Raw genomic sequence first — 26676 nt, 5'->3', positions numbered from 1 at the left:
GCAAGGTTTCCCCTTCTCTAAGATACAAATCAAATTAAAACAAGGCATCGGGATAGCCATTACCTTGCGGAAGAAATCCATGCCTAGCACCACCTTGAAGTCATCCATTGGTGCTACCGAGAAATCCACTTGGCCCTTCAAAGTGCCTAAGTGCGGCTCCGCGTCTCGTGCTACACCGTTGAGCGGTTGTGCCTTAGCGTTAGCGGCCTTGAGCCAACCGTCTCGTTTGGTCCACCGTAGGCCAACCCTCTTGGCCTCTTCCTCGGTGATAAAGTTGTGGGTCGCTCCCGTGTCCATCATCACCTTTGTTGGGGTACCGTTGATGCGGGCCTCCACGTACATCAGCCCCTTGCTTGATGTTGCCGGCATCGGATTAGCCTTTAAGGCGTTCAGAAGTTGGAGCGATCCCATGTGGCCTAGCTCCTCGTTTGTGTCTTGCTCGGCCTCTTGTCGTAAGAGTGCCGACAATGACCCCATCTTGGGACATTGACTCATCGCGTGCGGCCCCTTGCACACGAAGCATCCTCCCTTAGGCACAAACGACTTCTTCTTCTCTTCAAGTTGTTGGCGTGAGGATGGCTTGTCTCCTCCCCTCGAGGTTGACGCTCGCCGTGGGTCTCGGTTATCTCGATGGTCCCGACCATGATTGTCCCGTCTCTCTCCTCCGCCTTTAGTCGGGCACCACTTCTCTTTTCGCAACGGCTCTCTCGGTTGATACTCGGTTAAAGACTCGGCGGCGGCAATAGCTTCATCGACGGATTTGATGTCTCGTCGGTGGAGTTCTTGCTTGGCCCAGCCTTGTAACCCATCGGTGAAGTGGAAAAGGAGATCCTCCTCGGAAAGGTTGGGAATTTGAAGGGTGAGGGTGGTGAACTCCGTCACGTACTCGCGGATTGAACTTTGTTGCTTGAGTTCCCTCAACTTCCTTCGAGCCTCATAGACGACGTTCTCCGGGTAGAAGTGTCGCTTGAGTTCCCTCTTGAACTCTTCCCAAGTATCGATTCGGCAAATACCTTTCTCGATATCGGCGTGCTTTCTACGCCACCACAACATTGCCGTATCGGAAAGATAAAGGGAAGAAGTTCTTACCTTAGTCGTCTCGTCGACCAGACCGATACCCTCGAAATATTGCTCAATCCTCTATAGGAAGTTCTCGACTTCCTTGGCGTCCCTTACGCCGTTGAATCCCGTTGGCTTCGGGCAGTCCACCCTTGGACTCGATGTAGCACCAACGCTACCGTTAGCGGCGGCCTTTTTGCACAAGGCCAAGTCGTCGCGCATCCCCTCGATGCTCTCTTGGAGGGATTGGATGATGGCCTCAAATCGATCCAACCGTTCCTCCCGCAACGTCTCATTGTCCCTAAACAAGTCGAGTTGCTCGGCGACGTGATTCTCCAACACCTCCGTATCGTGCTCGAGCTTCTCGAATCGTTCGCTAAGCTCCGCTATGGCGACGTTATTCTCGAGCCTCTCGAGTCTTTCGCCATGATCCGTTAGCACGGTCTCATTACCGGTACTCTCCCCACGAGCCTTGTTGTGGTCCCTCTTCTTTTTGTTGTTTACGTGGGCCTCCCTGCCACGTCCCTCGGTCACGTACGAGATATCTTCAACGTTCGCCATCGTTGAGAATTCGATCAACACAAAGCCCTTAGCCGGGCTTTGATACCACTTGTCACGGACTTGTTCCCTTAACAAAGAACCGTACGGCCTTAGCTCCTTCTCGCCCCTCGCGATAGCTAAGTCAGCCTCTCCCGAATGTGTTGCGAATACTTAAGTGATGGAAACGAAGAAAGAAGTTAAGAAGATAAGAGAGTTTGTAAGAAAGTACTTTATTGCTTGAGTACTTGTTGGATTTGTTGGATTTCTTGAATGATTACAAATGAGGTCCCTACCTCTATTTATACAAGACCACCTCCTCAATGGACGGTGGAGATCGATATGATCTAACGGTTGTGAGTGAAACAATCCCTTAAATGTCTCTACCTACCACCACCTACCTCTACCTACCAAAAATGGTTCTACCTACCACTATACAATTGGGCCAACTTGGGCCTAACCCTACTTGGGCTAATTCTTGGACTATTTAGCCTCCCCAACTCAAGGGAAATCGGCAAGGGGTTGGGTCAAAACTCGCGGGCCGTGACAGGACGCACCTTACTGCTCAGAAAGAGGATGCCATTCAATTGATGACATGTGGATAATATTTTCACAAACAAAGTATGTTTTAACTACGGATAATTGACACTTTGCACCCTCTAAATATACCTACCGGCCATATTACACCCTTAAATTATAAAGTTGGCACTTTGCACTCTGCAATTATCACTAACTTGGCAGAGTGCACCCTTTGTATGTTTTTGGCGTGGTTTTCACTGTGAATTCAAATCTCACCATTTTTGCAGCTGGCAACAATGTATATCAGTTCGGGTTTTACTTATTTACTTTTCAAGGTGACTTATAATTTAATACAAAACTAGAATTTTAGTCTAAAATTATAGAAGACAAGATAAGTCATTATTAAATAATTTTGGCGGGTCGGCCCGATAATTTATTGAGGATACCAAACACAAAATTAAGTCCAACTATTTAGTTAATCTTGGCTTATCTTGGCAACCAAACGAGGCCATAATATATTAATCATAATATCATCTATAATATATAAAATAAAATCATTACGTAAGATATCAACACACATGTTATTTTAACTAATATGTATATATTATTTAGTCATTATAATAATTGAAACTTACATTTGTACTTTATATTCTCTCTAAAATATGGAATCAATTCTTTTGTTTCATACAAACTATATCCGTCAATGAATATAAAGTTAATTTTTTTAACCAAATCACCAAAAATTATTCGACGTATATAATAGTTGATTCATTCAAAATTATAACTAATGATTTTGTTATATGTTCATAATTTATAAAATATATACTTATTGAAGCTATTCTACATAGTTATAAATATGAGGATTAACCACATTCGTTCAAATGCATCACAACATACATTACATTTCATTATGCTTGATGTAACACAAAAAACATAAGTAGGGTAAAAATCTACCACATGGTGTATTAATCTTTGATTTGACCTTACATCGCAATATGAGAATCCTTATTTTCAATTTTTTTGTGTTGATCGAGTCTTTCATCTATTGGTTATCCGAATTCTGACTATTATATTAGCAACATGTAACACACATAGCTAAAAATATTGTTCCAAAGATATTTCTATTAGTATTAGTATTATTATTAGTATAACTATTACTTTGTATTGCATATCAATCACTAGTCATACTATTTCGAGAACTTTTTCATAATCACAAATTCGTTCTCACGATGAATAACTCGTGCATCGCACGGATGAAATACTAGTTTCATACAAACCAAACTTTGGATTATTTAAATCTACACAATGAGAGTATTGGCTTCAAATCAATTGGTGGTAAGAAAAATCTTTGCCAAATTGTAGTAATTGAAACAAAGAATTGTGAAGGGAAATTGAGCTACTTGAGCAATCCCACATTACAAAAAGTAGTTAAAATGTGAGATTTTTCCCAATCGTTTATTTGTATACGTAATTAATAATAAATATTTTATGTATTGGATTTTTTTGGAATTTAAATCAAAATTCTAGTTATTAACTTATTTTATATATATTAAAATTTAATCCAAAATTGCAACTTTTGGGACCTACGTTTTTGTTCTAGTGAAACATAAAGGATTTGATTTGCACACACGAACACATACGCACACACAAGTGCACAGTTTTACACACACACAAAAAGTACATTGATGCTCTCTCTCTCTCTCTCTTCTCTCTCTCTCCTGTTGTTTCTACAATTCGTACAATTCTATCTTGCTTTTGCATATTATTAACCTCTTTCCTACAACCGCCCAATCTCTTCTTCTTTGCCTCAATTTGTTATTTAATTGAAACTTTTCTTCTTCTTTTTGCTTTGCCTCAAATCGTAATCTGGATTTTCTTCTTGATTAATTAATAATCCTAAATAATCTGGCTTACGTCACTTTTCTAGGGTTCTTTCTTCTTCTTATTCTTCTTCAAAATCAAAATCAAAATCAAAATCAAATCCACGCACAGATGAAGGTTCACCCGGTGCCCAGAAAACGCAACATCACCCTCCGATACGACGTCGCATCGGTTCTAGCTCAGGCCAACAGCTGCCGCCAGAAAAAACTGCGGCGGCTCCCCCACATCTTCGCCAAGGTTCTAGAGCTCCCCTTCCACTCCGACGCCGATGTTACGGTGGTGGAGACGCCAGACTTCCTCAGATTCACCGCCGCCACCGACGACATCACCGGCGACGTTAGGGCCGACGCAATCGAGATCTACCCTGGGGTTACCAAAATTGTAATCAGGGGAAACGGAGTCGTTGACTTGTCCGGAACCGAGTTGGAACTGGATTTGTGGCGGTTTAGGCTTCCGGCCACGATGCGGCCGGAGCTCGCCACCGCCGTATACGAAGACGGCGAATTGGTGGTCACGGTGCCGAAAGGAGCGGCGGATGTGGAGGAGGAGGCGGATGGCGGCGCAGAGGAGAGTGGGAGGCTTGTTCTTGTACAGTAAAGTAGATTAATTTATCCTCAGCTTTCGCTTATTTTTTTCCCTCCTACAAATTACTCTGTTTACGATTAACAACGCAAGTTCGATCTTTTATGATTAAGAAAACCTAAATAGAGATGTCTTGTTCTAAGTTCTCTTATGAAAGTCATGCTACTAATTAGTCCAATTAATTAGATTGATTGTTAAAGATTGGTTAGAACTAATTGCTCCCGTTTAGTGCTCTTAAACATGTGCTAAATCAACGTCTTATCGTTGGATGGTTGAGATGATTAATGCTAACACGCAGCCTCAAGTATTGCATTCTTAATTTTGTATTGATGGTATTCTAATAGCATAGCTCCATTCTATTCGGTGCATACTTATATGTTCGTTTCGTCTATGTAGAGAATTTTGGTGTCGGCATAAACTAGAGTTTTATTATCTTTGCTCTTCGTTGATGCCATGATAAGATCCAAAGACAGTAATTCAGATTAGTTATTAAAATAATTTGTTCCGTATTTGAATCCTAGGGCTTATGTTCAATAGCTGTCAAGTAGTCGCTTTCTTGCTGATAAATCGAACTTCTTTGATAATTGAAGTGTCTTGTGTCCAAAATCATGTTTGTTTTTGCTGAATAGGGCTTCTTATATATACTACCCCTTCGTCATTATTGCTTCTCCCCGTTTGTTACATTTTTTTTTGCCATGGTTTTGATGTAGTCAGTCTCCTTTAAATCTTTGCTTGCTAATAATTCTCGATTGGCTTTTCTCAACAATTTACCGTTCATTATCCAAAATCTGATCCTTGGACTATTTTACTGTCCAATTGTAAACAAGGACATAGATTTTTTTTTTTTCTTTAATCGGTGAGAACTGTAGAAATAGTCGTATCTTGCCGAGAAGTATAAATCATCTTGTATTGTGTCCATATATCGTAGAAACGTATTGCAGGCACACTCTGTCGTTTTCACTAGCTGCCCAAGAAAAGTTGCATGGTTGTGTGAAGTGGGGCTCTGTGGATCGATAAGATAAAGATTGTAAGTTAACATTATTGTATCTGTGATGGTTATCTTTACTCTAACGGTGACTTAGTCTTGGTGTAGAAGTCAGCACCACATAGTCAATAATCCAAACATCTCCACAACTGACTAGTCATTAAGCATATGTAATGCCCCTACGTTATCACTAACTCTCGATATATTCTTGAAATCATTTTCATAAGCACCGACCAAACCTCAAGAAATTCATTCGTACCGAGTCTTGATTCGTTTTGAAGTCTTTTGCGACAGAGATTTAAGTGTTGGTCCAACGAGCTTTTTCGTTTTTTGTTTTTGCATCTCACGGGTTGTTATTGATCTTTAGAGAAGTGATGCAATGGGTTGGTGGGGTCTTCAATTTTGTTCATCTTTTTTATATTTAACCTAATTTGTCTTTACATATAGTTTTTGTAATGTTGTGTTATATGGCCTGAGAAGGCCTTATCTATCCTTGTCGCGTGATGCAACTCAGAGATTTGGATCGTTGCCGCTTCGAAATTCAACCGGTCGGCTTTCTTTGTATCGTGCGCAAGGAATAGTTTCTCTCTCCTGCATTTTTGGTGACAGTAAATATCTTTCTTCAGCTCTAATGTTGAGAAAATTACACAATTTATTACATATCTTTCTCCTACATAGTTTAGGTGTAACTATAGCTTCATTCTTTGATTTTGACAAGATTACACACAACGGTAAACTCTCTATGTCTGTTTTTTTTTTTTTTTTTTTTTTTTTTTGGTAATGCAGGAACCCGCAGCCAACCATATAGGTGCACTGGGTAAACCTACACTCTCGTATAATAGCTTGCAAACCATACGAGAGATGTAAACCACACTAGGCTAACCATGTGTGACAAGCTCGACCTAGCGACCGTTGGCAAGGGGATTCGAACTTGGGTCAATTGACCCAAGCTCTCTTGCTCCAACCGCTAGGCCACCCTTGCGGGTAACTCTCTATGTCTGTTGATTACACACAACGGTAACCATTACAATAAACCCCTACCAAACAGTAACAATAACGGCTATGATTATAGTTGGAGGAGGGAAGAAGATGAAACATCTTTCTTCTTATTTTCGATAGTTTATTTATATTTACTATATATCTTTTACAAATTGGGTTTATTGAATAAAGAAATATAAAAATGTAAACGAAAAAAAATTACAAACCAAATATAAACTTTTAATGTTACTACAATATATGTTTGATTCTTTTTATATGGTTTTTAGTGTTAATAATTATAAAATGAAGAATACCTAGTATCTATATAATGAAAAACATCTATGTTTTACACCTTAAGTACATAATATATGTTTGGTCCGAAAATAGTAGTATTGGAAGAATGTTCTATGCAGTCAAAAATATTCCATCAAGATTAATGTTGTAAGGAGGAATGTATAAGACGTCAATATACCTCATTTTTCTCGTAATTACACAAACATGAGGGAGATTTTTGTAATTAGGTGTTACCTCAGGAAGTTTCTTCTAATTTGCCGTATTTATATGTGATTTCATGTCACCGTAAGCTTTATAAATATCGTTCATTGGTCAAATATTTAAGATAATAGTTTGATTTAAAGTAAAAAATTTCTAAATTCATTTTAGGGTAAATTAGGAAGACCTCTTGAGGTAATATCTAATTACAAATGTTTCCCCCCATGTTTGCGTATTTATGGAAATTCCTCTTAGGTAGGTTGCCTTCTTAAGAAGCCCCCCTATGGTATAAACTTTTGAAGAAATCTTTTTGATTCCATGGAATATTCATCTGAAAATGTCATGTTTATTCTTGACCGTGTAATTGTAAGCATATTAATAACTTAGGGGGTAAATTGAAATAAAAGTAGTTATTTTTTATTTTAAAACTATTATGCATTTTTTTCATTTTATAATTACTAAAAATAGAAAATATATAAAAAAAATTATTTACATTTATAAAAAAATTATTCAATAAAATCAATTTTACAAATTTGTAATATTCTCATATTTTTTATTAGGTTACAAATATTTTCATTATATTTTAATAAATTGTTAATAATATTTTAATTTTCAACAAATGAAATTCAAAAAAGTATATATTAAATATAAATAAATCATAAGAAAAGAAATTGCAATCTTATGTGATTAGAGAAGTCATCACTTTTTTTCCTTCCTAGGGATATAGGGTAATTTTTAATCTATTATTTTTTTCATCAAAAATAATACTGTAGGGGTATGTGTAAGGCGCAACATACCTTTAAGATCTTTTCATAATTACCCAAATATTGGAGAATTTTTGTAATTAAACTTTACCTCAGAGGATTCTTTATAATTTACTCTAAAAAATATCACATTCAATGTACACAAACATATTGTATGAGCGTGGGAAAATTACAGTTTATGTCCCTAAACTTTACCACTAAAATGATTTATGTCCTCGAATATTTCAATCCACGAAATTTGTCTTTTAACTTGCTACTTTTAATCACTTTATGTTCTGCCGTTAACGCCGGCAGCTAACTTAGACGGAAATAGCAAGTGTGGCTCACGTGACTTCTATGTGGCCGTTACATGTGACGTGGAATAATATACTGAATATTAAATGTTGATCTGGCACAAGAATATATTAATTCCCTCTAACTCACTCTCCTAAATTATCAATTCACAGTTCATGCTTCATTCCCATAAACCCTATTTTTTTCACACTGCACAATTTCAATCTCCTCAAACCACTTCCAAATTTTCAATCCAATCTGCATTCTTGGTCGAACTCGTACCAAACTTGAAGTCATAAACCCATAAAAAATCCAAACTTTCTCATATTTGAAAAGTTTTTCCCTTTTGAGACGCTGCGCTGTTGTGGGTGATTTTTGGAGAAGAAAATGTCAATGCGTAAATCCGGCCTTTAGTGGACCCCAAACTACAGTAAGTATCCTTAACTTTGTAGCTATGTTGTTAAATTATGTGAAAATGTGATTTTTGTTTGTTCATTTTGCTTTTTTTTCTTTTTTTTCTTTTTTTTTTGATTTTTTTACTTCCTCAAACACCTAAATAATACGCTTCAACTACACGGACATTCAAAAACTTGAGAAGACGATTATGCTATTTTCGAATTTCACCTCAATTGAAGGATTCGAAATACGATTTTAGAGGTTGGATATACGGGTTCATTGGGGATATGGCGAATTAGGGATTGTAGAGTTTGTATATAATATAAGGATATATCGGAAAAATTACCAAATAAAATATATTATACTTAATTAAAATATAAAATTAGGGGCTCTTGTTAAGATGGAAAAGAAAAAGGCCTTCCAAAAAGGTAAATGTATTTTGAGGGTCTTCCTAATTAACCCTTATTTCAAATGTGTAATTCTTTGTAACTCCCACTATTAAAATGAACGAAAGAAAAAGAAAAGAAAAATTAATTTGAAAATACGGGTCATGGCTAGGAGACACGTCTCAGTTGCAGCGGAAGGCATATCAAAACTGCACATGCGTATCTATCTTCCACGTTCAACACGTGTACAATGTTTATGCCATCTATGCAGCCACCGCCTCCCCCACCGTCCGCCGCCACTTATCAAATACCTCCAACCAATGAAGCCACACTATATCTATATACCAACACCCCACCAAACTTAGATAGATAGCCTATTCCAAGAAAAAAAAATAAGAAAAAATGAGTCAAGAACAGCCACGACGACCAGGGGAATTCGTCAAGTACGGCGACGTGTTCGACGTCTCCGGCCAACTAGCTTCACAACCCATAGCACCACAAGACGCCGCCGCCCTCCAAGCCGCAGAGAACATCGTACTCGGCCAGACCCCCCACGGTGGTCCGGCGTCCGTCATGCAATCCGCCGCCGATCTGAACGAGCAGCGCGGCGTGGTCGGCCACCAGGACATGACCGATGTCGTCATGGATAAGGGCGCCACCGTAGCCGAAGCAGATGTCGGCGGCTACCGCATCATAACCGAAGCAGTCGGCGGACAAGTAATTAAAAAAAAATATATATATATATATATATAACCCCCATTTAATTTTTCACACTTTAATTTATCCAATATAAATTGATATTTAATGCAGGTGGTGGGACGGTATGGTATGCCGACGACGGAAGTGAAAAGGGGTCACCCTGCATCGACCTTGGAAGCAGACGCCATTACCATCGGAGAAGCGCTGGAAGCGACGGCAATCTCCGCCGGAGACAAACCAGTTGACCAAAGTGATGCGGCGGCGATACAGGCGGCGGAAGTACGGGCCACCGGGCTGGGGCACGTGGTGCCTGGAGGGTTAGGAGCTCAAGCACAGTCTGCTGCTGCGTATAATGCTCAGACCACAAGGGATGAGGACAAGGCCAAGCTTGGAGACATTTTGACTGTAAATTCAAAATTCCGGCAAATTAAATTCATGATATATTAAATGGAACGGGTTGTTTTTTTTTTTTAATAATTTGGAGTATATATAATAATAAAATGCAGGATGCAACATTAAAACTGGCGGGGGACAAGGCTGCAACAATGGAAGATGCGGAGGGAGTAATATATGCAGAGATTAGGAATAAGGAGGAGCATGAGGTGGCCACCCAGCCTGGCGGTGTCGCCGCTTCTGTGGCGGCTGCGGCAAGGCTTAATCAAGAAAAGTGAACCTGCAATTAACTTGTTTTTGGAATGGACATATGTGTATATCTTTTGTATGTAGATATGTATATATATATGTAGGGGTTCGCGGCACCAACCTTAGATATATGTTTAAAATCGGATTGAGAATGTGGTCTCTTTTTGTTTGTGTGTAAATGTTTCGGGACTGTTCTCAAGGTATATATATGTATATATGATGTATCATATATCAGCGTTTCCCTTGTAAAATTCGAAATCGTGCAGTCGATTTCATTTCTAAGACTCCAGCATTAGATCTAGCAAGTAATCATAAATATGATCTAAGCAAATCATGTATTCGACGGGACATGTCTTTTCAGGTTCTCTTATGCAGAAGAGTATGTTTTCTCCTTGGCTTCGGTGAGTGTCCTTGGAGGGAGCGCGGAACAATTTATATGAAATGTCGTGTAAAATCATGAAAGGACTTTGAAGCTTCGTTTAAAAAGTTAAAAACGTAAATGCAAACCTTCGTGTTACCTTCGAATAATAAGTTTGTGTGTGTGGCAGAACTCGTTACTATATTTTCATTTTGTAAAGACAACGTATACGCGAAAATAAAATTCAAGATACGCTAATGGTGTACATAAAACACAAATAATTCAAAGAACTCGACGACTAAGTGCATGTTGCACAAGTCCAGAATGTTCGTGATGGTTTGACCAAATTCTTTAAATCCAAGTGGGTTTGAGAAAATTGGAAGAATAGGAGAAAATACTAAGAGAAATGGTTTTAAAATTTGGAAAAAATTAAGGGTTTTTGGTGTTTGTATTATAAGATAATTAATTGAAAGTAGGAATAGAGGGTGTTTGGTTACGAGCATAGCCTAAATGCAGGAAAAAGAATTAACAAACATTTCAGATGGAGTACATAGTTTAAGTCAATGGATGGGAACTGATTCGTATTTGAAATTTTGAGATAGGTGTCATTTGAAATCCACCACAGTTACTCCGAAAAAAAACTAAAAATGAGGAGAAATCCATCTCCAAATCCTCAATCCAAACAAATTCAAGGTTTGTTATTATTGAATTGAAATCACTCTCCCAAATCCATCCATCCACACAGCTAAGAGCAATTTACTTCCATTTCAAATCAACCTTAGTTAAATTGACAATGTGTTCAAAACCATACAAAATTGCATAAAGCTTAGTAAGATAAATTAGTACCAACTCGTAAGTTCATATTGAGTAGAATAGAACCATAAAATTTTGCCAGAAGCTAACCAAACTCAAAACACAAAAAAAAAACCACCAAACACATAAAGTTGTAAACTCATTAATCCTTTAGCAAAAGGTACTTTCTAAAAATCAAGACAACAGAATTGAACAAAATTAATATCCAAAAATTGAGCCCAAAACACGAAAGATCTCCAAACTCCGTACATATAATAATATCATAGATAAAGGGCAGCTAAAACCAAACATAAAGTTATCTCCATAGTAGTAATAATATAGAAAGATAAAAACGATCTATCTCTTCTTGGAGACACCAACAGTCTTTCCCCTGCGACCAGTGGTCTTGGTGTGCTGTCCACGCACACGAAGACCCCAGTAGTGACGAAGCCCACGGTGGTTCCTACAAAAATTAATTTAATAATAATATTGTTATTAATACATTGAAGACGAAAAATTAAGACAAAAACAAAAAAAATCTTGAAAAGGGATATTTATAGAAAACCTGATCTTCTTGAGGCGCTCGAGATCATCCCTAAGCTTCATGTCCAAAGCATTGGATGTAACTTGAGAAAACTTGCCGTCCTTGTAATCCTTCTTTCTGTTCAAGAACCAGTCTGGGATCTTGAACTGACGTGGGTTCGCCACGATAACCATCAAGCTGTCGATTTCAGCATTTGATAGCTCTCCAGCCCTGTGTCAATTATTCGTACAGAAACATCAGATTGTATCCACCAAAAAGATTAGAGTTTTTAAACATTCAGACAAGAGTTATAATTACATTAAGATAATCACAAGAAAATTTGAGTTCCCGATCAAAAATATTCAACTAGCTTTATAAAAGCTAGCACAATTTAGTTTGTATTCATTTTTAGAAGCGTAGACATAACAAAATTGGCTATTATTGTCAAATAAATGAATCTGCATATCACAACACCCTATCGGCGAAAGCAGGAAATGCAAAAATAATTTCAATCTAATAAATTAAAAAAAAATGAAACCGGGCACTCTAAAAGTTCAAGTCATGAAAGGAAAAATATTCCTCATCGACAGATACGACACAGTATCTAAATAAAAGCACCAAACAAACACTTGTTATATTATCCAATTAACAATTATTTATCACCATGTAAACCAATTTGAATATCAGTGATTTCTTCCAGAGAGCAAATACCATAACACTAATTTAAACATGAATAAAGATATTGCAAATATAAACAAGCCCCAGACAAAACCCCCAATCACAAAACCAGTCGATTCCAGTATGCCCAATTCATAGAGAAGATTTAATGAAATACCAAACAATACTTCTCATTTAACAGAGTAATTGCAGTATAATAAAATACGAAAATGGCAGCGCAAAAATTAAAAAAAAAATTAAAAAAAAAAGAGATGTAGTGAGAGAAAGACCTCTTGTTCATGTCGACATCGGCTTTCTTGCAGACGATGTTGGCAAAACGGCGGCCGATACCCTTGATGGAGGTCATGGCGAACATGATCTTCTGCTTTCCGTCTACATTTGTGTTCTGTATACGCAGAATGTGTTGAAACTCCTCATTTGCTACCAGCGACTGTAATTAAAAATAAAAATCACAACTTTCAATCGATTAGAAGAAGAAACAAATTATCAATCACAGCAATCGTAACAGAAACAAAAAGTAGAAGGAGAAGAAACCATGGCTAGGGTTTCGAATTTGGGCTGCTGAGAATGCTGCTTTCTTCACTGAGCGTTGGGGGCTCTCACTGCGTTAGATCTCGCAACCTGTTTGCTAGGGTTTTTGGTGGGTACGCAATGCTATATATATATAAATTCTTTTCATGGACATTTTCTGAGGAAGTCGGCCCGGCCCATTTATCAAAATGTTATGGCCCATTTATATTTTCAAATTCATCTTTTGATTTTGGCCCATTTTGTTCCAATACTAATTCTATTTTCTTTTTATCTAAAATATTATCAATTCAAAATTGAAAATTGAAATGTTGTTTGTAGTAAATATTTTATTTTTCTTGCAGTGCATTTTCAAATATAAGTAAAAAAAAAAAACTAAAGATTCATACTCCCTCCATTTCGTTTTAAGTGTCGTTTTTTTAGCTCTAATTTTAATTTTCATATTAAGTGTCACTTTAGAATTTCAAGATAGGACAATATTTTTTTTTTTTCAGTTTTACCCAGCAATTGAGAGATTAATGAACTAATAAATAGAGATTTGAAGCAACTAAAAGGTTGATTTTGTCAAATATGAATTATTTTCTTTAAAATCAAGAGTATTTATTAATTTTCTCAATTGTGTGCATTAACCTTAAACGACACTTATTTTGAATCGAAGGGAGTAGCTTTTAAGTTTTAACCAATTCCAAAGCAACCGACAAAGTCTCTCAACTTTCGAGGCTCATTCATCAACAAATTTAATTTGAAGTTTATACCTAATTTTGAATTACAACATATCTAATGTATAATTATATAGGTGTACCATATAACCTTCACTTTCATAGATTTTGAATTTACTCATCTGAAGCAATTTTCACCATTTTATTGTTTATGTACAATTATATAGGTATATTGGATAATCTTCAATTTTGTAAAACAACTTGCAAATCATATAAAAGAACAATACTTAGTCATAAGTCATGTACAAATTCGACCTAGAATGCACTAATAAGAGCATTCAAAATAGGGTCAAAATTCAAATATTAATCAAGCCATCATTTGCGGGACTTTAGTTCTTTTTTTTAGGGGTTAATATGCTTGAGTCCCTCACAGCAAACTTCATTAGAATTGAATGACAATCCCAAACTATATTTTTTTTTTAAATACATCACTATTTCAAAATTTAACATGTCTCACATCCTTTTTTTTTTATCCCTAACTTACTCTTGTACCCTATATATAACCTCTATATACGTCACTCCAACCCAGATATGTTTCTTTTCTTTTATTCTCTATTTTTCTCTCGTTCTCTCTACATGTCTCTCGCTCTATTGCTCTTTCTCTATCTCTATGTCTCCCTTAGGTATGGTGGATAGCTATGGTGGCGGTGGACGCGGCTGGTAACGTGGGGTTATTATGGAGACGGTCATGGTGAATGGTGACGTTTATGGAGGTGTTGCATATGGTGGGGTTGTTATGGAGGCGGTTATGATGAGTGGCGGCGGCTATGGAGGCAGTATGGTGGAGGTAGTTATGGACGCGGTTAGGGACGGTGATGGTCCCAGTTACGATGGAGGGCGGTTATGGAGATAGCGAAGGGCTGGGAGGCGATGAATATGGAGGTGGTGGCGGCTATGGTGACGGTTTTGTAGATCTACATTTTTATTTATTTATTAATTTTCATTTTGGATTTGCAAGCTATTATACGAGATTGTAGGTTTACCCAATGTACCTATATGGTTGGCTGCGGGTTCCTTCATTACCAAAAAAAAAAGGTATTTATTTTGTAGACTATGGCGACACTGGTTGTAGATCTAGGGTTTTATTTTTGGATGACTATGGATTATGTGGGGGTCTATGGTTGTCTATGGTTGGCTGACGGCTAGGGTTCAAAGAGGGAATTAAGGTTTTCGAATTGTGCAGTCCAAATGACTATGAGTTACTACGATTACTACGGATTTCTACGGGTATCTATTGATGACTACGGCAGTACAAATGACTATGAGTTGCTATGATTACTACAGATTTCTACGGGTGTTTACGTGTCTACAAGTGACTATGGCCGAAATTTTAAAAAAAAAATCATAATTTTCAATATTATGTAAAAAAAAAGGAAAATTTTAGATTTTTATAAAACTTCAAAAAACTAAAAAATGAAAAAGAAAAAAAGATCGCGTCCTACGTACAAAAAAAATATTAGATGCAAAAATAAAAATGTAAAATGCAAAATAAAAAAATAATAAATACAATTTAAATATTATTTGGTACATATTTCATTTGTTGTGTATTGAGGGCATTTTTTGAACGAAATTTCTAAAGGATATGAAGCAAAGATTTAGTTGAATTTGTCATTTAATTTTAATAAGTTTTATCATCAAGAACATATATTTTAAGACTTTTTTTTAATCAAATTGAAGATAAACCTATTTGATTTAAATTTGAACGTAAATTCATATTGGCTATCTTGATCTTTTTTACAAATTATATTTAATTTACATAATTTTTCTCATGTCATATAGTTCGGAATTCGGAATAAGGATGACAATTCAATTCAAACACGTCGAGTACCCGTCACGTTAATAAATAAGGAAGGGAGGGGTTTTAAAAATTTCGTACGCGTACAGGCTAGTATGTGTTGGTTTTTGAATAAAAATAATATTTTATTAAATATTTTCTTTGATTAATTTTATGAGGTCATTTAGAGCAATTTTTTGGAACCTCCTAAGACTTTATTTTGTCTTATAAAACCTTCATATTTATTTTAATTCTATATTAAATATAGCTTTTATAGTGGTCATATTATATACTATATAAATGGGGTATTGTTGCTTTGCAAGTAGTGAAGAGAAGAAAAAGGAAAGCGATACATATATGTTGAACTTTTGTGTGTTGAGTATAAGCTTCTGCTTCACTTGAACGTGCAGTTTCGGTGGAGTTATAGTGGATAGACGGGCTGAGTTGATGTATCCCATAGGCGACACACGAAATCTTTATGCACCTCATTAGAGAAGGGATGATGAAATTCGTCTTAAGAGAACGACCTAGTCTGCGCCTCACACTACCTATCATCATATTAAAGTGTATATTATTGCAAGTACTTATCAACTATGAAAAGAGAGACGAGCTTCAATCCGCCAATTTCGTGATCGATCGTCAAAGTGCAGCCGAAGTTCCAATAATATGTGGTTTTGTTATCATTCCCGTACACGATTTTGTATAACCTACACCTGAAGAAATACACCATGTAGTTTTATACTATTGATCTACACATAATAACACACATCCATGAATATGTGTTTAGTGGATTTTATTTATGTAGATGTACGGTTTATAAAAAAAAGAAACATAACAAACAAAAACTATTTTTCAGGAAAATAATAATTTACTTAACAAAATACATTAACGAGGATCTTTGCGGGCGGGGACGGGTTTTACAAATTTCTACCCTGATGGGTCGAGACATTGCATACTCAAGTTAGATGGTACGGGGAATGCAACACTCGTCCCATTGTCATCCACTCTTCCCTAGTTACCATCCGGGTCAAGTCCGAGTCAAAACCGGTTTTTCAATTTTTCTTTTTATTTTTTTTAATTATTATTACGCATCCAGACCCTCCATCTCAAACGGTCATATGATCTTGACCGTTGGAAAAAAAAATGAAAAATTTTGACTTCTGTCAAACCGGGTCCGGTACGGTTCCAGGTAGACCCGAGAACATAGTCATTGAAAATAAAAAAAATAAACTTGAAATTTCGGACCGGGTCTGGTTTATAGCCGATTTACATATTCAAAATTTAAAAAAAAAATTAATTTGGGGTGGACCCGACGGGTCCTCGGGTCGACCCCCGGGTGGACCTGTCGGGTCTCAGGCCTCAAAACAAGAACCGAAACTGACCCATTCAAACTCGGTTTCGGTCCTCGGGCAACGGGTCAGGTCCGGATCGGGTCGGGTCTGGATCAGACCCGACCCATGGCCGTGTCTAGCTATAACTTGTTTATAATGATGCTCATGGATTTGTTATGGCCACAAGCATCCTAAATATAGTATAGAAGAACAACAAAAACATCGTCTGATTTAACTACTTTTGCCATCAGTATATTTTTGCATTGGAATAACTTGTACAACCGGGTACCAACTAAAATTAACATTTGTAAAGCAAAAACGAAAAAAAAAAAAAGAAAATATATAGTTAGGCTTTCTTTGGATCAAGGAAATTGTGAAGTAAAAAATCAGCAGGTGATAGTGTCGGCAGTTCCAATTCATACGGCAGAAGCAGTTTTCCACAGCGGAACCCAAACAAAAGTGCCGCCACCTTAGGTTGTTCCACAGCCTTGCGCACCATTTCAATAGCACCGACAACATACACATAACCGCCTAATACTTAGTTACCCCAAAAGACTAGCCACCGAGGGAGAAGGTAAAAGCAACGGTCATCTCATACATCCACCGGTGTGTCTGTTTGCGCCACCCAATCCCCACCTATCCCGTCGGTGAGAACACGAAGTTAATGATGGGTGTCTCTCGTGAGGAGGTTCGTTGCAGAGAACAAGAGTTTAATGATGAGTCAAGTGGACAAAGAGAGGCGTCCATTCATTTTCGTGTTTATATCTTTATTTTTAATTTGTAAACATTGAACTCCAATAAATTCAATATTATTTTATTTTACCATTCTATTCTAACAACAAAACAATACCTAAGAAAATATATTTTCATAAAATCAATTTCATCACCATTCCTATTAAGACCAAACAAAGGCCTTGACAATATAAGCACCATGCTCTAGTATACTAAGAAAATCTATCAAAATCACAACACACCAGAGCATTTTCAAGCAGCCAGAAATAACATCAATAACTCGGACCTAACTTGAGAACCATCATAATTCCACAAGGATGTAAGAAAATTCTCAGCAGATAATAAATATGATTAATACAGCAATTCAAGACTTGGGTCGTAAGTCGTAACAACCAGAAAACTGTGCCCACTTTAACAATTAAGAAAATTCATGAACTACGAACTAACGCAAAGCAAAAAGTAACACTGTCATATGATAATAATCCTCGAGGATGCAAAACAAAACAAAAAAAAACAAAAAATCACGAGTCGTTTATTTCTTCTTTCCAGCCTTGGCAGCGTCACTTGCCTTTGTCTGCATAACACAGTGAAAATATGATTAGGTCATGAAGACAAAACGGGTATAGATAGAAAGATTAGTTATGTGAAATCAAAGTGGTCTATATGGCTAAAGGATTGAAACAATCTACATGAGAAAATATTTTCCAGCCAGTAAAATGGCTCGAAGCTATTTTCAATTGTGACAAGGAAGGGAAGAACAGCTATACCTTTTTAATACCACGGATCTTCATAGCTCTGTTTTTCCTTTCCTTCATTTGCTTTCGGGACTTCTCAATCTTGGTATCAAGACCATTCTGAATTACAAAATTCATCAAGTTGTCAGATATTTGAAACGATAAACAATGTACGGTGTTACATTCTAAAATACGTAATTCCAAAGGATCTCATCAAGCAATTAGTCGGTTGGATGTTGATCAGCTGATCAAAAAGAGTTGGTCAAAACATTACTGAAAGAAACTTTGCACAATTCATTACTATGTGAAGATTATACATGACAATAATAATCCATGAGATGGGGTATTAAGAAATAATTACTTGGATGCACCAAGATAAATTATTACTACAAGTACAACTTATTGACAACTAAAAGAATGGATGGACAAACCATTTCAATGAAATTATTACAAGTACAACTTATTAAAACCTAATAGGATGGATGGACAAGACATTCAATGAAAAAAGACGCTTAGTACAGCAGTAGTACATACAGTATAGGTACCAGTTAATCCAACATTCAACTACAGAAAATTTAGCATACGAGTGCAGTGAGAATACCGTATCATAAAATGTTTGCTAAACAAATACGACAAAACGAATAAGCATAAGAAATTGACAATGTACCCTGATTAGCCTGTATTTTGGCTCGAATTTCTTGGCATTCTCGACGGAGTCGTAGATCAAGCCAAAGCCAGTAGATTTGCCTCCACCAAAGTGGGTTCTGAACTTGAACACAAAGATGGCATTCGGGTCCTTAACTTCGTACATTCTAGACAATTTCTCCTTCAGCTCAGCCTACAATTAAATAACGAGGAACAAAAGCAAAATAAGAACAAAAAGTAACCACACTCCACCCACAAACAAAACCCTTAGTGACTTCTCAACATAAAATATATGAAATTCAACGGATAAAAATGTCTGAACTTTGTGGAAAACAAACAGGTCTATATTTCCTGAATCTAGTTCAGTAACTTAAAACTACTCCAGGTTAAAAATACTGTAAAAATGAAATAAAAATGGTAAAAAAAACAAAATAGAAATGTTATGAATAGTGCAGATCAAACCTTGGAAACGTTGGGTCTTCCTGGATGCAATACATCAATGACCTATAAAACAAAAACAAAATTGAAATGAAATAAGAATGATATAAAAAAAAAAAAACTAAATTAAAAAATAGAAATACAAAAAAAATGTTGAAAGACGTACGAATTGCTTCCTGGAAAGAAGACGGTTGGTCATGAACTTCCTGGTTCTGATGGTAACTGCCTTGTCCGCCATTTTCTGGAAAAAAAAAGAAGAGAGAGAGAGAGAGAAGCAAACACGATTGCCGAATAAAAATTAGTTTCGCACGCAATTAATTAACGAGATGCGTATTGAGGGAAGAGATGTAGGGGTTTGCAGCTAAATTACGGTGTGGTTTGAGCAGATTCACGCCGTGCGCCGCCGCCTAGTGTGGCTGAGTGGTTTGTTGCTGCTGCTGCTCGATTGGCGTTTCTGCGGTCTGAGAAGGGGAAAAGGACTTTAACGCTAGGGTTTTGTAATCGCAAGGGAATTTTTTATTATGGGCTGACCTAATTAATTATCTACAAAATGATGGGCTTCCTCCAAATACCGAGTGTTATAGTCGGCCCAAATTTTGCAACACAATCATTTTACACCTTTCAAATTAGGGTAAATTACAACCACCCCCTAAGGTATGGTCAATTTACGAAAAAACCCCTCTTGTTTGGATAACATCTACCCTCAACTATGAACTTTTCTTACACCTCCATCTTTATGGGTCAAATTCAACACAATCATCTAGATTTCATGAAATGTGCTCTAGTTTGTACTCGATTTGTGCAAAAATACAGTTTCTGATGCATCACAATGTGATATATACAAGCCAAAAAACACATATTATGATCATCTTGTTTCAAAATATGGAGTTCGAATGGGATAAAACGGATACAAAATTGATAATATTCCATCCAGAACATTCCACTAAATTTTGTAGTTGAGGGAGGTGGTTGTAATTACCCAAATAAGAGGGGAATTTTGTAATTTGACTATACCTCAGGGGGTGGTTGTAATTTACCCTTCAAATTATAACGTTGACACGAGAGTCACGACTCGCGAGGGGTTTATTCTATATTACGCTCGATAAATATTTGATATATGTTATTGTGTCGTATTTGATCAGATATGTATATAAATGGTTTATTTGATACTATGTTGGGTGAAATACACTGGATAATTATTAATTGTTGACATACACGTATATAAATTCATATGTTTTATATATTGAGTGGGATTGTTTGTGTAAATCAAAAACAAAAAATATTTTATGTATTTCATCGACTGAAATACCTACAAGACATTGGCTATTGACGGAAATTGAAACAAGTTTTTTTCGATTATGTTGATTCTAATTTCTGATTTTTGAATATTATTTCATTGCAAACTCAAAAAAAATTATTTTCTGATTTTCGGAACTTGGATCAGAAATGGGATATGCATGGGACTCCGATTTTCTATCTAATTTTTATTTATGATTATAATTTTGAAACTCTTAATTTAATTTAATTTAATTTAATTTAATTTTTTCTTCCCGAAAAATAGCAGACAATCCAGTAAGCACTGTAACCACCGAAACGAGATAATTCATGCCTCAACAATCAACTTTTATCTCGAAAGCTCTCGCGCTACTTAGCTTGAGTGATGACGCATCACATTTCAAACATAAAGTTTTATCTTATTTTTTAGGTAATTCAAATGTTGTTCCAACTCGAAAAAATTAGAAATTGGAATGAAAAGTCTTTTTAAATTGCTTTTTTTCTTCTTTTCTTTTGTAACGAAATTGGTGTGATAATGATGGTTTTATGAGATCATACATCTGGTGAAATGCACTATGTGGTTTTGAACTGTAGATCTACATAAATAACTACTCACTAAACACACGTACACACTGGTGTGTGTTAATATATGCGGAGTAATGATGTATTTAAGTACGTGTATGTTCAACAGAACTGAATAATGATATTATAATTTGGTGTTTTGAAAGAAGAAAAATAGAATATTTGAAAATTAAAATCGAAAACCAGACCACATGAATTTATTCCCATTTAAAAAAAATTAATGATTTAAGAATTTGAAACAAAATAAAATAAAAGCTATTTAAAATTTTAAAAAATTAAAAGAAAATAGGATTTAAATAATTTTTTTTACAGAAAATCATGTTCTGTATTCACCCATGTATCCATGATAGATAATAATGGAAAAAATAAGAAAAGAAGGTTAGCACCGAACAAAAGAAATCATAAAAGATGATGATAGGTCTTCTTCACTGCCATTCTCACTTCCCCATTCAGCTCAATTTATCTTCTTCTCCACAAATTAAACCTAAAATTCGCCCAATTCTCTGCTCAATTTCCAAACCCAGAAACCAAACAATCCTCGGGATAGTTAATTCTAGCAATAATGGGCGTGACCCAGTTAAAGACCCTTCATTTTTCGACGAAAACGGCGCCGTTGAAGATATGGATGGCTATCTCAATTATCTGTCCCTTGAGTATGACTCCGTTTGGGACACCAAACCTTCCTGGTAACCAACCCCCTATTTATCAATCAATCAATCAATCCCCTTTTTTTTATTTTTTTTTCTTAATAATTATAAATTTGTATCTCTTTTCTTATCATCCGGTGAGACCTCGTTTGGGAATGTTTATGTTGATTGATAAGATTGATTGACTTGGTTCCACAATCATGTAATGTATGACTATGTTATGTTTTGCGGTTTTTGATAGTACAATTCTTGTATCGGGTAATATGCTTAGGCATCGTTTGGTTGGAGAGATTAGTCATGATTAACTAAATATCGGACTTTGTTTAATGTTTGGTATTCTCACTAACTTGTTGGGTCGACCCGCAAATATTATGTTATCATTCCTTATGTTGCCTTCTAGGCATGTTTTTTATTGGATCATTGAAGGTCAAATAATATAATTGGGTTTCGTTAGATTATTTAAGCTTATCTTGGCAACCAAACGAGGTGTTAATGGGATTGTGCAATAATAGGGGTTGTTGAGTTTGGATTCGGTATCCCTCGTACGCTTGATTAAAACATTTGACAGACCTTGATTATCTTGTCTATCGAGTCAAGTCATATCCTACTTCCCAAACGAAGCCGAAATGGCGAAATGTATATTTTGCTTCAATCAGCTAACATGGAAGAATGAAGTGAAATTTTCTGGTTTTGCATTTCAATTAACTGGGGTTGACTGACAGTTGGGTACACGAGTTCTTTGTACGGGTTCAAATATGTGCAGCACTTGGTGAATGAAAGATTATCCTTTTATCATACTAAAAACGTAGATGAATAGTAGTTGACATTGATAATCCTCCGTTTTTCAGGTGCCAACCTTGGACAATTGCACTGACTGGAGTAGGAATAACTGGTGGTAGTTGGCTAGTTTTGAACTCCGTTCTAGTTACCTCGATAGTCGCAACTTTGATTTCCTTGTGGTGGTACATTTTCCTCTACTCTTATCCAAAGGTATGATCACCGTTTTATGCTGCAGAGTTTTCATTCCGTTCTTCCCTTCATTAATTTGCTTTCTTTGACCAATGGGTCGAACGAACGAAGAATTTGCTATTTAGTATATACAGAACATGCAAGGCTTGGACAATAATATTTTAATCGGTTAGCACGGATCCATAATCGAGAATTTTGTTTGTTTTTGTTTCTCAGGCATATTCGGATATGATTGCCGAGCGAAGAAAGAAGGTAAAAGGTGGTACGGAAGACACATACGGCAAGCAAACATGGCAATGAAATCGAGGGCCAAGATAGAAGAGCAAAAACAAGCATCGTTGTAAAAGGCTAATGCATACTCTCAGGTTAAAAATGTATTTATTTGGATCTCATGGTAATGTTCCCACGATATTATGTATTAGCAATTTCTCTTGACAAACTTAAAAAATGCATTATTACTTGCAATCCTTCCCCCAAGCTTTTCGACTCTCGAAAAAAGACCAATAAAACCTTGTACAAGGTCACAAACATATAACCCTTGCATTAATAAAAAAAACATAAATACACGAACCATAAACGTCATGCATTATCATTCCATTTACACTGAGAAACACAAAGCTAAAGTCACGAAATCATAATACAATTCATTCATTACATTTTTCCAACTTTTCGTCCTTAGTTCGACTAAGAACACGAGAATTATCAAGGCAAAATCTCGACCGTTCATTTAGACACATGTAAACTAATCATCTTTTGAAGCAGGCATAAGCATAAGCCTCTCCTCAGAATTAAGCTTCCCTCGAGTTAACTTCTCCTCCTCCGCTAACAGCGACTGCAAATCGCTACCGTTAGCCAGGCTGTTGAACTCAACAGCTTTGGACGGCATTGTTGGATAACGTCGTTGGGCGAAAGTCATCAGCCTCTTAATGGATTGGAGATACTTACGGGTCGTCTCGTCGTTCATGATGTGGGCCACACTGTTGGTGTAAATCTTTTCACGTGCAGAACGCTCGTGAATACCAACCATAGTAACACCGATTGGCCATGGAGCATTTCCTATTGCCATTCTAATGTAGTGGTCCATTGCCGCTAGGTAGTCCCGCCTCATACAGCAGTTTACAACCAACATCAACGCTTGTCGAATATCATCCGGAAGAACCTAAAATGGAAAAAGGATAGTGTAAATCATCTAAAAAATCTGAAACGATATTTAGTGGACCCATAATAACATGGGTTTTTTAAAATGAAATTGCACGTTCCTGTATGAAAATCAATATAGTGAATTACTTCGAGCAAACAAAAACATTACTTCAAATTGTTTTCAGCTCCATACGACGAATTCAACATTGACAGTTCATGTAAACAATATTAATTATTAGCATCAGCACATTATAGAATTAGTTAGTGTTGATAAAAATGCCACCGTTTTAATTCAAATTCGAAGATTTCATAGCACATTATGAAGACTTGTGATGAACGAAAGGAAGATGTGAGAGAGATGATCAGAGAGCAAATGTTGCCTCTTTGCACACCATCTTTTCTGCCTAACCCTAATGCCTCTTTATCGGTCAAACTAAACAACCAGCCAAAGGGCATTAAGTCGATATTTATTACCGCCCCTATGGGCCGTATACTTTACCTCTTTCAAAGAAAACTCATATCAATTTCATTGGTCTTGCGCATCAAACAGAGATCATATATTCTCAACTGTAACTTATGCATGATATTAGTCAAACTCGGATCATTTTATGAGTATCCTTCTTTCTAAATACTGAACAGCAAAAATGACTGAAAAATGTTATGGTTCTTATAAAAGAAAGGACTTGTAAACTGACACCATCACCCCCACCCCTAACCTCATACATATAAATAAAAGCAGAAAAGAAGAGGGTTGAAATAAATAAATAAATAATTTGTCTAGTAAACTTCAACAGCATTCAGCATGGGCAGAATATTGCATACAAGCTACACTGTAGTGTCTAAAAACTGACATATTAAAGACCTTAATCAATAAAATTTAAAGCATGCAGTGACCAACTTCAGATCCTAACAGTATACGAACGAGTGGGCAAGACCATAAATGGTGAAAACAGATGAACAAAACAGGTTCACACTGATCAAAGTCACCCCATTCACTATAATTGAAGACACACAAATATTTATGAATATCTTTATAAACATCAATCCTATGCCCTAATTGACATCTATGTTACATTCTAGGCTATTCAGTCAATCTTTCAAAAATCAAAGGAATTAATTAATTCAAAAGCATATCACTTTCACAAGAAAATTGAAAAAAGAATGATTTTTTTTCCCCAACAAACTCACCTTCTTTCTGCAGAACTTAAAGAGCGGATTCAAATACCGAGCACACTGTTTGAACGTTGCCACCATGGACTTCCCTTTGGCCGTCCTCTTCTCCGTCTCGCCCATTTCATTCAGCTCCTGATTCCACTCATTCAACAACTTCTTGAAAAACACCAAAATCTTATCCTCATCGCACAACTCCTCAAAGTTGGACTTCATCCGTTTCAAATCCTTGTCGTGATCCACGTCAGAAGACCCTCCATCTCCACTCATATCCTTGTCCCCATCTCCACCGTCGTTATCCTCCCCTCCATTGTCCCTCGACCTCCTCTTCCTATCGCTCGAAATCCCGGACTTCTGCCTCTTCTTCAACTCCACAATATCCCGCAGAAAGTCATTCGTCTGCCCTTCCGTCATATCACTATCGTCCAGCTCGAACAATCCGGTCTTGAGCACGAACTTCAAACGGTCGAGCCTCGCCTCGTCGTCCTCTCCGAAGAGAGTCACGGGCTGTTTCAGGAATCGGAGGCGGCGAATGACTTCTTGTCTGGGGAGATTGAGATTGTCGATGTTCTGATCTCCGATTAGGGCTTTGGAGGAGGAGGAGGAGTCGGGGGTGGATTTGGGGATCTCAGCCTTGGAGCTAGGGTTGGATGACGAATTAGGGTCGTTCTTCTGATGCTGGTCCTGGTGAAGCTGCTTGTGGCGGAGGGATTTGGCCTCGGCCTCGCGCTTTTCCTCTTCGCGGAGACGCTGGAGGCGTTTCTGCTCGATCTCGGAGCGCTTGAAGTATTTCTTCCCGCCGACGTCCTCCTTCAGGCTTTCCCGTTTCTTCTGCAACTCCTGCTTCAGAATATCCATTATTTGATTCCGATTTTCGCTAGGGTTTTCCCTCTGATTTCACAGTCCGGACAATAGATTGGGATTTGGGAATTTAGTAATGCTAGGGTTTTCTTATGATTTGGGTGTCCAGTAAATTTTGGGCGGATTATTGTTATTTGTGGAAATAAATAATACAGAACCGGGCCGGGCCGGGCCGGTCCGGGCCGAAGGTCTATGAATTATGAATTTATGATTATGAATCCTGAAATGCTATTCATAATGCAACTTTTACTGCCTTACAGTGCGATTTATTTCATTTGTAACTTTCCAAAAAAACTCAAATTCGCTCGGTATTTCGTGTGTTATATTACGAAATACACTCAATAATTTCGTGTATTTTTACACGAAATATAAGTGTTTATTGTTATAGAACATGAAGGACGAAACTGTTGGATTGAAAAAATTCACCTATTTCGTGAGAAAAACCACGAAAGTTTACATTATAGTTCGTGGATTTTTCCACGAAATTACAACTTATAATTCGTGGAATTTTACACGAAATTACACCTTACAATTCGTAAATTTTTCCACGAAATATAATGTAATGTTTCGTGAAAACGTAAAATCAC

General features: G+C 36.8%; 6 protein-coding genes across 6 annotated transcripts; 3 read left to right on the top strand and 3 right to left on the bottom strand.

Annotated features, from left to right (window-relative positions):
• The first annotated feature begins 3744 nt into the window (after positions 1 to 3744).
• LOC105954079 (hypothetical protein) lies at positions 3745 to 4894 on the top strand. Its single transcript, XM_012977749.2, has one exon. It carries the CDS (start codon positions 4108 to 4110, stop codon positions 4591 to 4593), a length of 486 nt encoding a protein of 161 aa, XP_012833203.2. The 5' UTR covers positions 3745 to 4107; the 3' UTR covers positions 4594 to 4894.
• Positions 4895 to 9189: 4295 nt separating this feature from the next.
• LOC105954080 (late embryogenesis abundant protein D-34) lies at positions 9190 to 10401 on the top strand. Its single transcript, XM_012977750.2, has 3 exons — positions 9190 to 9569; positions 9663 to 9956; positions 10058 to 10401. The coding sequence occupies exons 1-3, from the start codon at positions 9255 to 9257 to the stop codon at positions 10220 to 10222; spliced, it is 774 nt and encodes a 257-aa protein (XP_012833204.2). The 5' UTR covers positions 9190 to 9254; the 3' UTR covers positions 10223 to 10401.
• A 1088-nt stretch (positions 10402 to 11489) lies between these two features.
• LOC105954111 (small ribosomal subunit protein uS13z/uS13y/uS13x) lies at positions 11490 to 13190 on the bottom strand. Its single transcript, XM_012977782.2, has 4 exons — positions 13079 to 13190; positions 12814 to 12974; positions 11909 to 12097; positions 11490 to 11806 (listed from the first exon to the last, which is right to left on the bottom strand). The coding sequence occupies exons 1-4, from the start codon at positions 13079 to 13081 to the stop codon at positions 11701 to 11703; spliced, it is 459 nt and encodes a 152-aa protein (XP_012833236.1). The 5' UTR covers positions 13082 to 13190; the 3' UTR covers positions 11490 to 11700.
• Positions 13191 to 17948: 4758 nt separating this feature from the next.
• Positions 17949 to 20013, bottom strand: LOC105954114 (small ribosomal subunit protein eS24z). Its single transcript, XM_012977786.2, has 6 exons — positions 19816 to 20013; positions 19612 to 19686; positions 19470 to 19511; positions 19030 to 19200; positions 18396 to 18482; positions 17949 to 18202 (listed from the first exon to the last, which is right to left on the bottom strand). The coding sequence occupies exons 2-6, from the start codon at positions 19681 to 19683 to the stop codon at positions 18161 to 18163; spliced, it is 414 nt and encodes a 137-aa protein (XP_012833240.1). The 5' UTR covers positions 19684 to 19686; positions 19816 to 20013; the 3' UTR covers positions 17949 to 18160.
• A 1619-nt stretch (positions 20014 to 21632) lies between these two features.
• Positions 21633 to 23270, top strand: LOC105954113 (spindle pole body-associated protein). Its single transcript, XM_012977784.2, has 3 exons — positions 21633 to 21988; positions 22798 to 22939; positions 23135 to 23270. The coding sequence occupies exons 1-3, from the start codon at positions 21711 to 21713 to the stop codon at positions 23216 to 23218; spliced, it is 504 nt and encodes a 167-aa protein (XP_012833238.2). The 5' UTR covers positions 21633 to 21710; the 3' UTR covers positions 23219 to 23270.
• Positions 23271 to 23439: 169 nt separating this feature from the next.
• Positions 23440 to 26268, bottom strand: LOC105954112 (splicing factor Prp18 family protein). The gene is made up of 2 exons (XM_012977783.2): positions 25247 to 26268; positions 23440 to 24077 (listed from the first exon to the last, which is right to left on the bottom strand). The coding sequence occupies exons 1-2, from the start codon at positions 26084 to 26086 to the stop codon at positions 23661 to 23663; spliced, it is 1257 nt and encodes a 418-aa protein (XP_012833237.1). The 5' UTR covers positions 26087 to 26268; the 3' UTR covers positions 23440 to 23660.
• Positions 26269 to 26676: the final 408 nt, after the last annotated feature.

Source organism: Erythranthe guttata, chromosome 14 (assembly GCF_056151865.1).
Source record: "Erythranthe guttata isolate IM_541 chromosome 14, IM_541, whole genome shotgun sequence".
NCBI classification, from domain to species: Eukaryota; Viridiplantae; Streptophyta; class Magnoliopsida; order Lamiales; family Phrymaceae; genus Erythranthe; species Erythranthe guttata.
The sequence above is the reverse complement of the archived record's forward strand: the minus strand, read 5'-3'. Positions and strand labels throughout refer to the sequence as shown.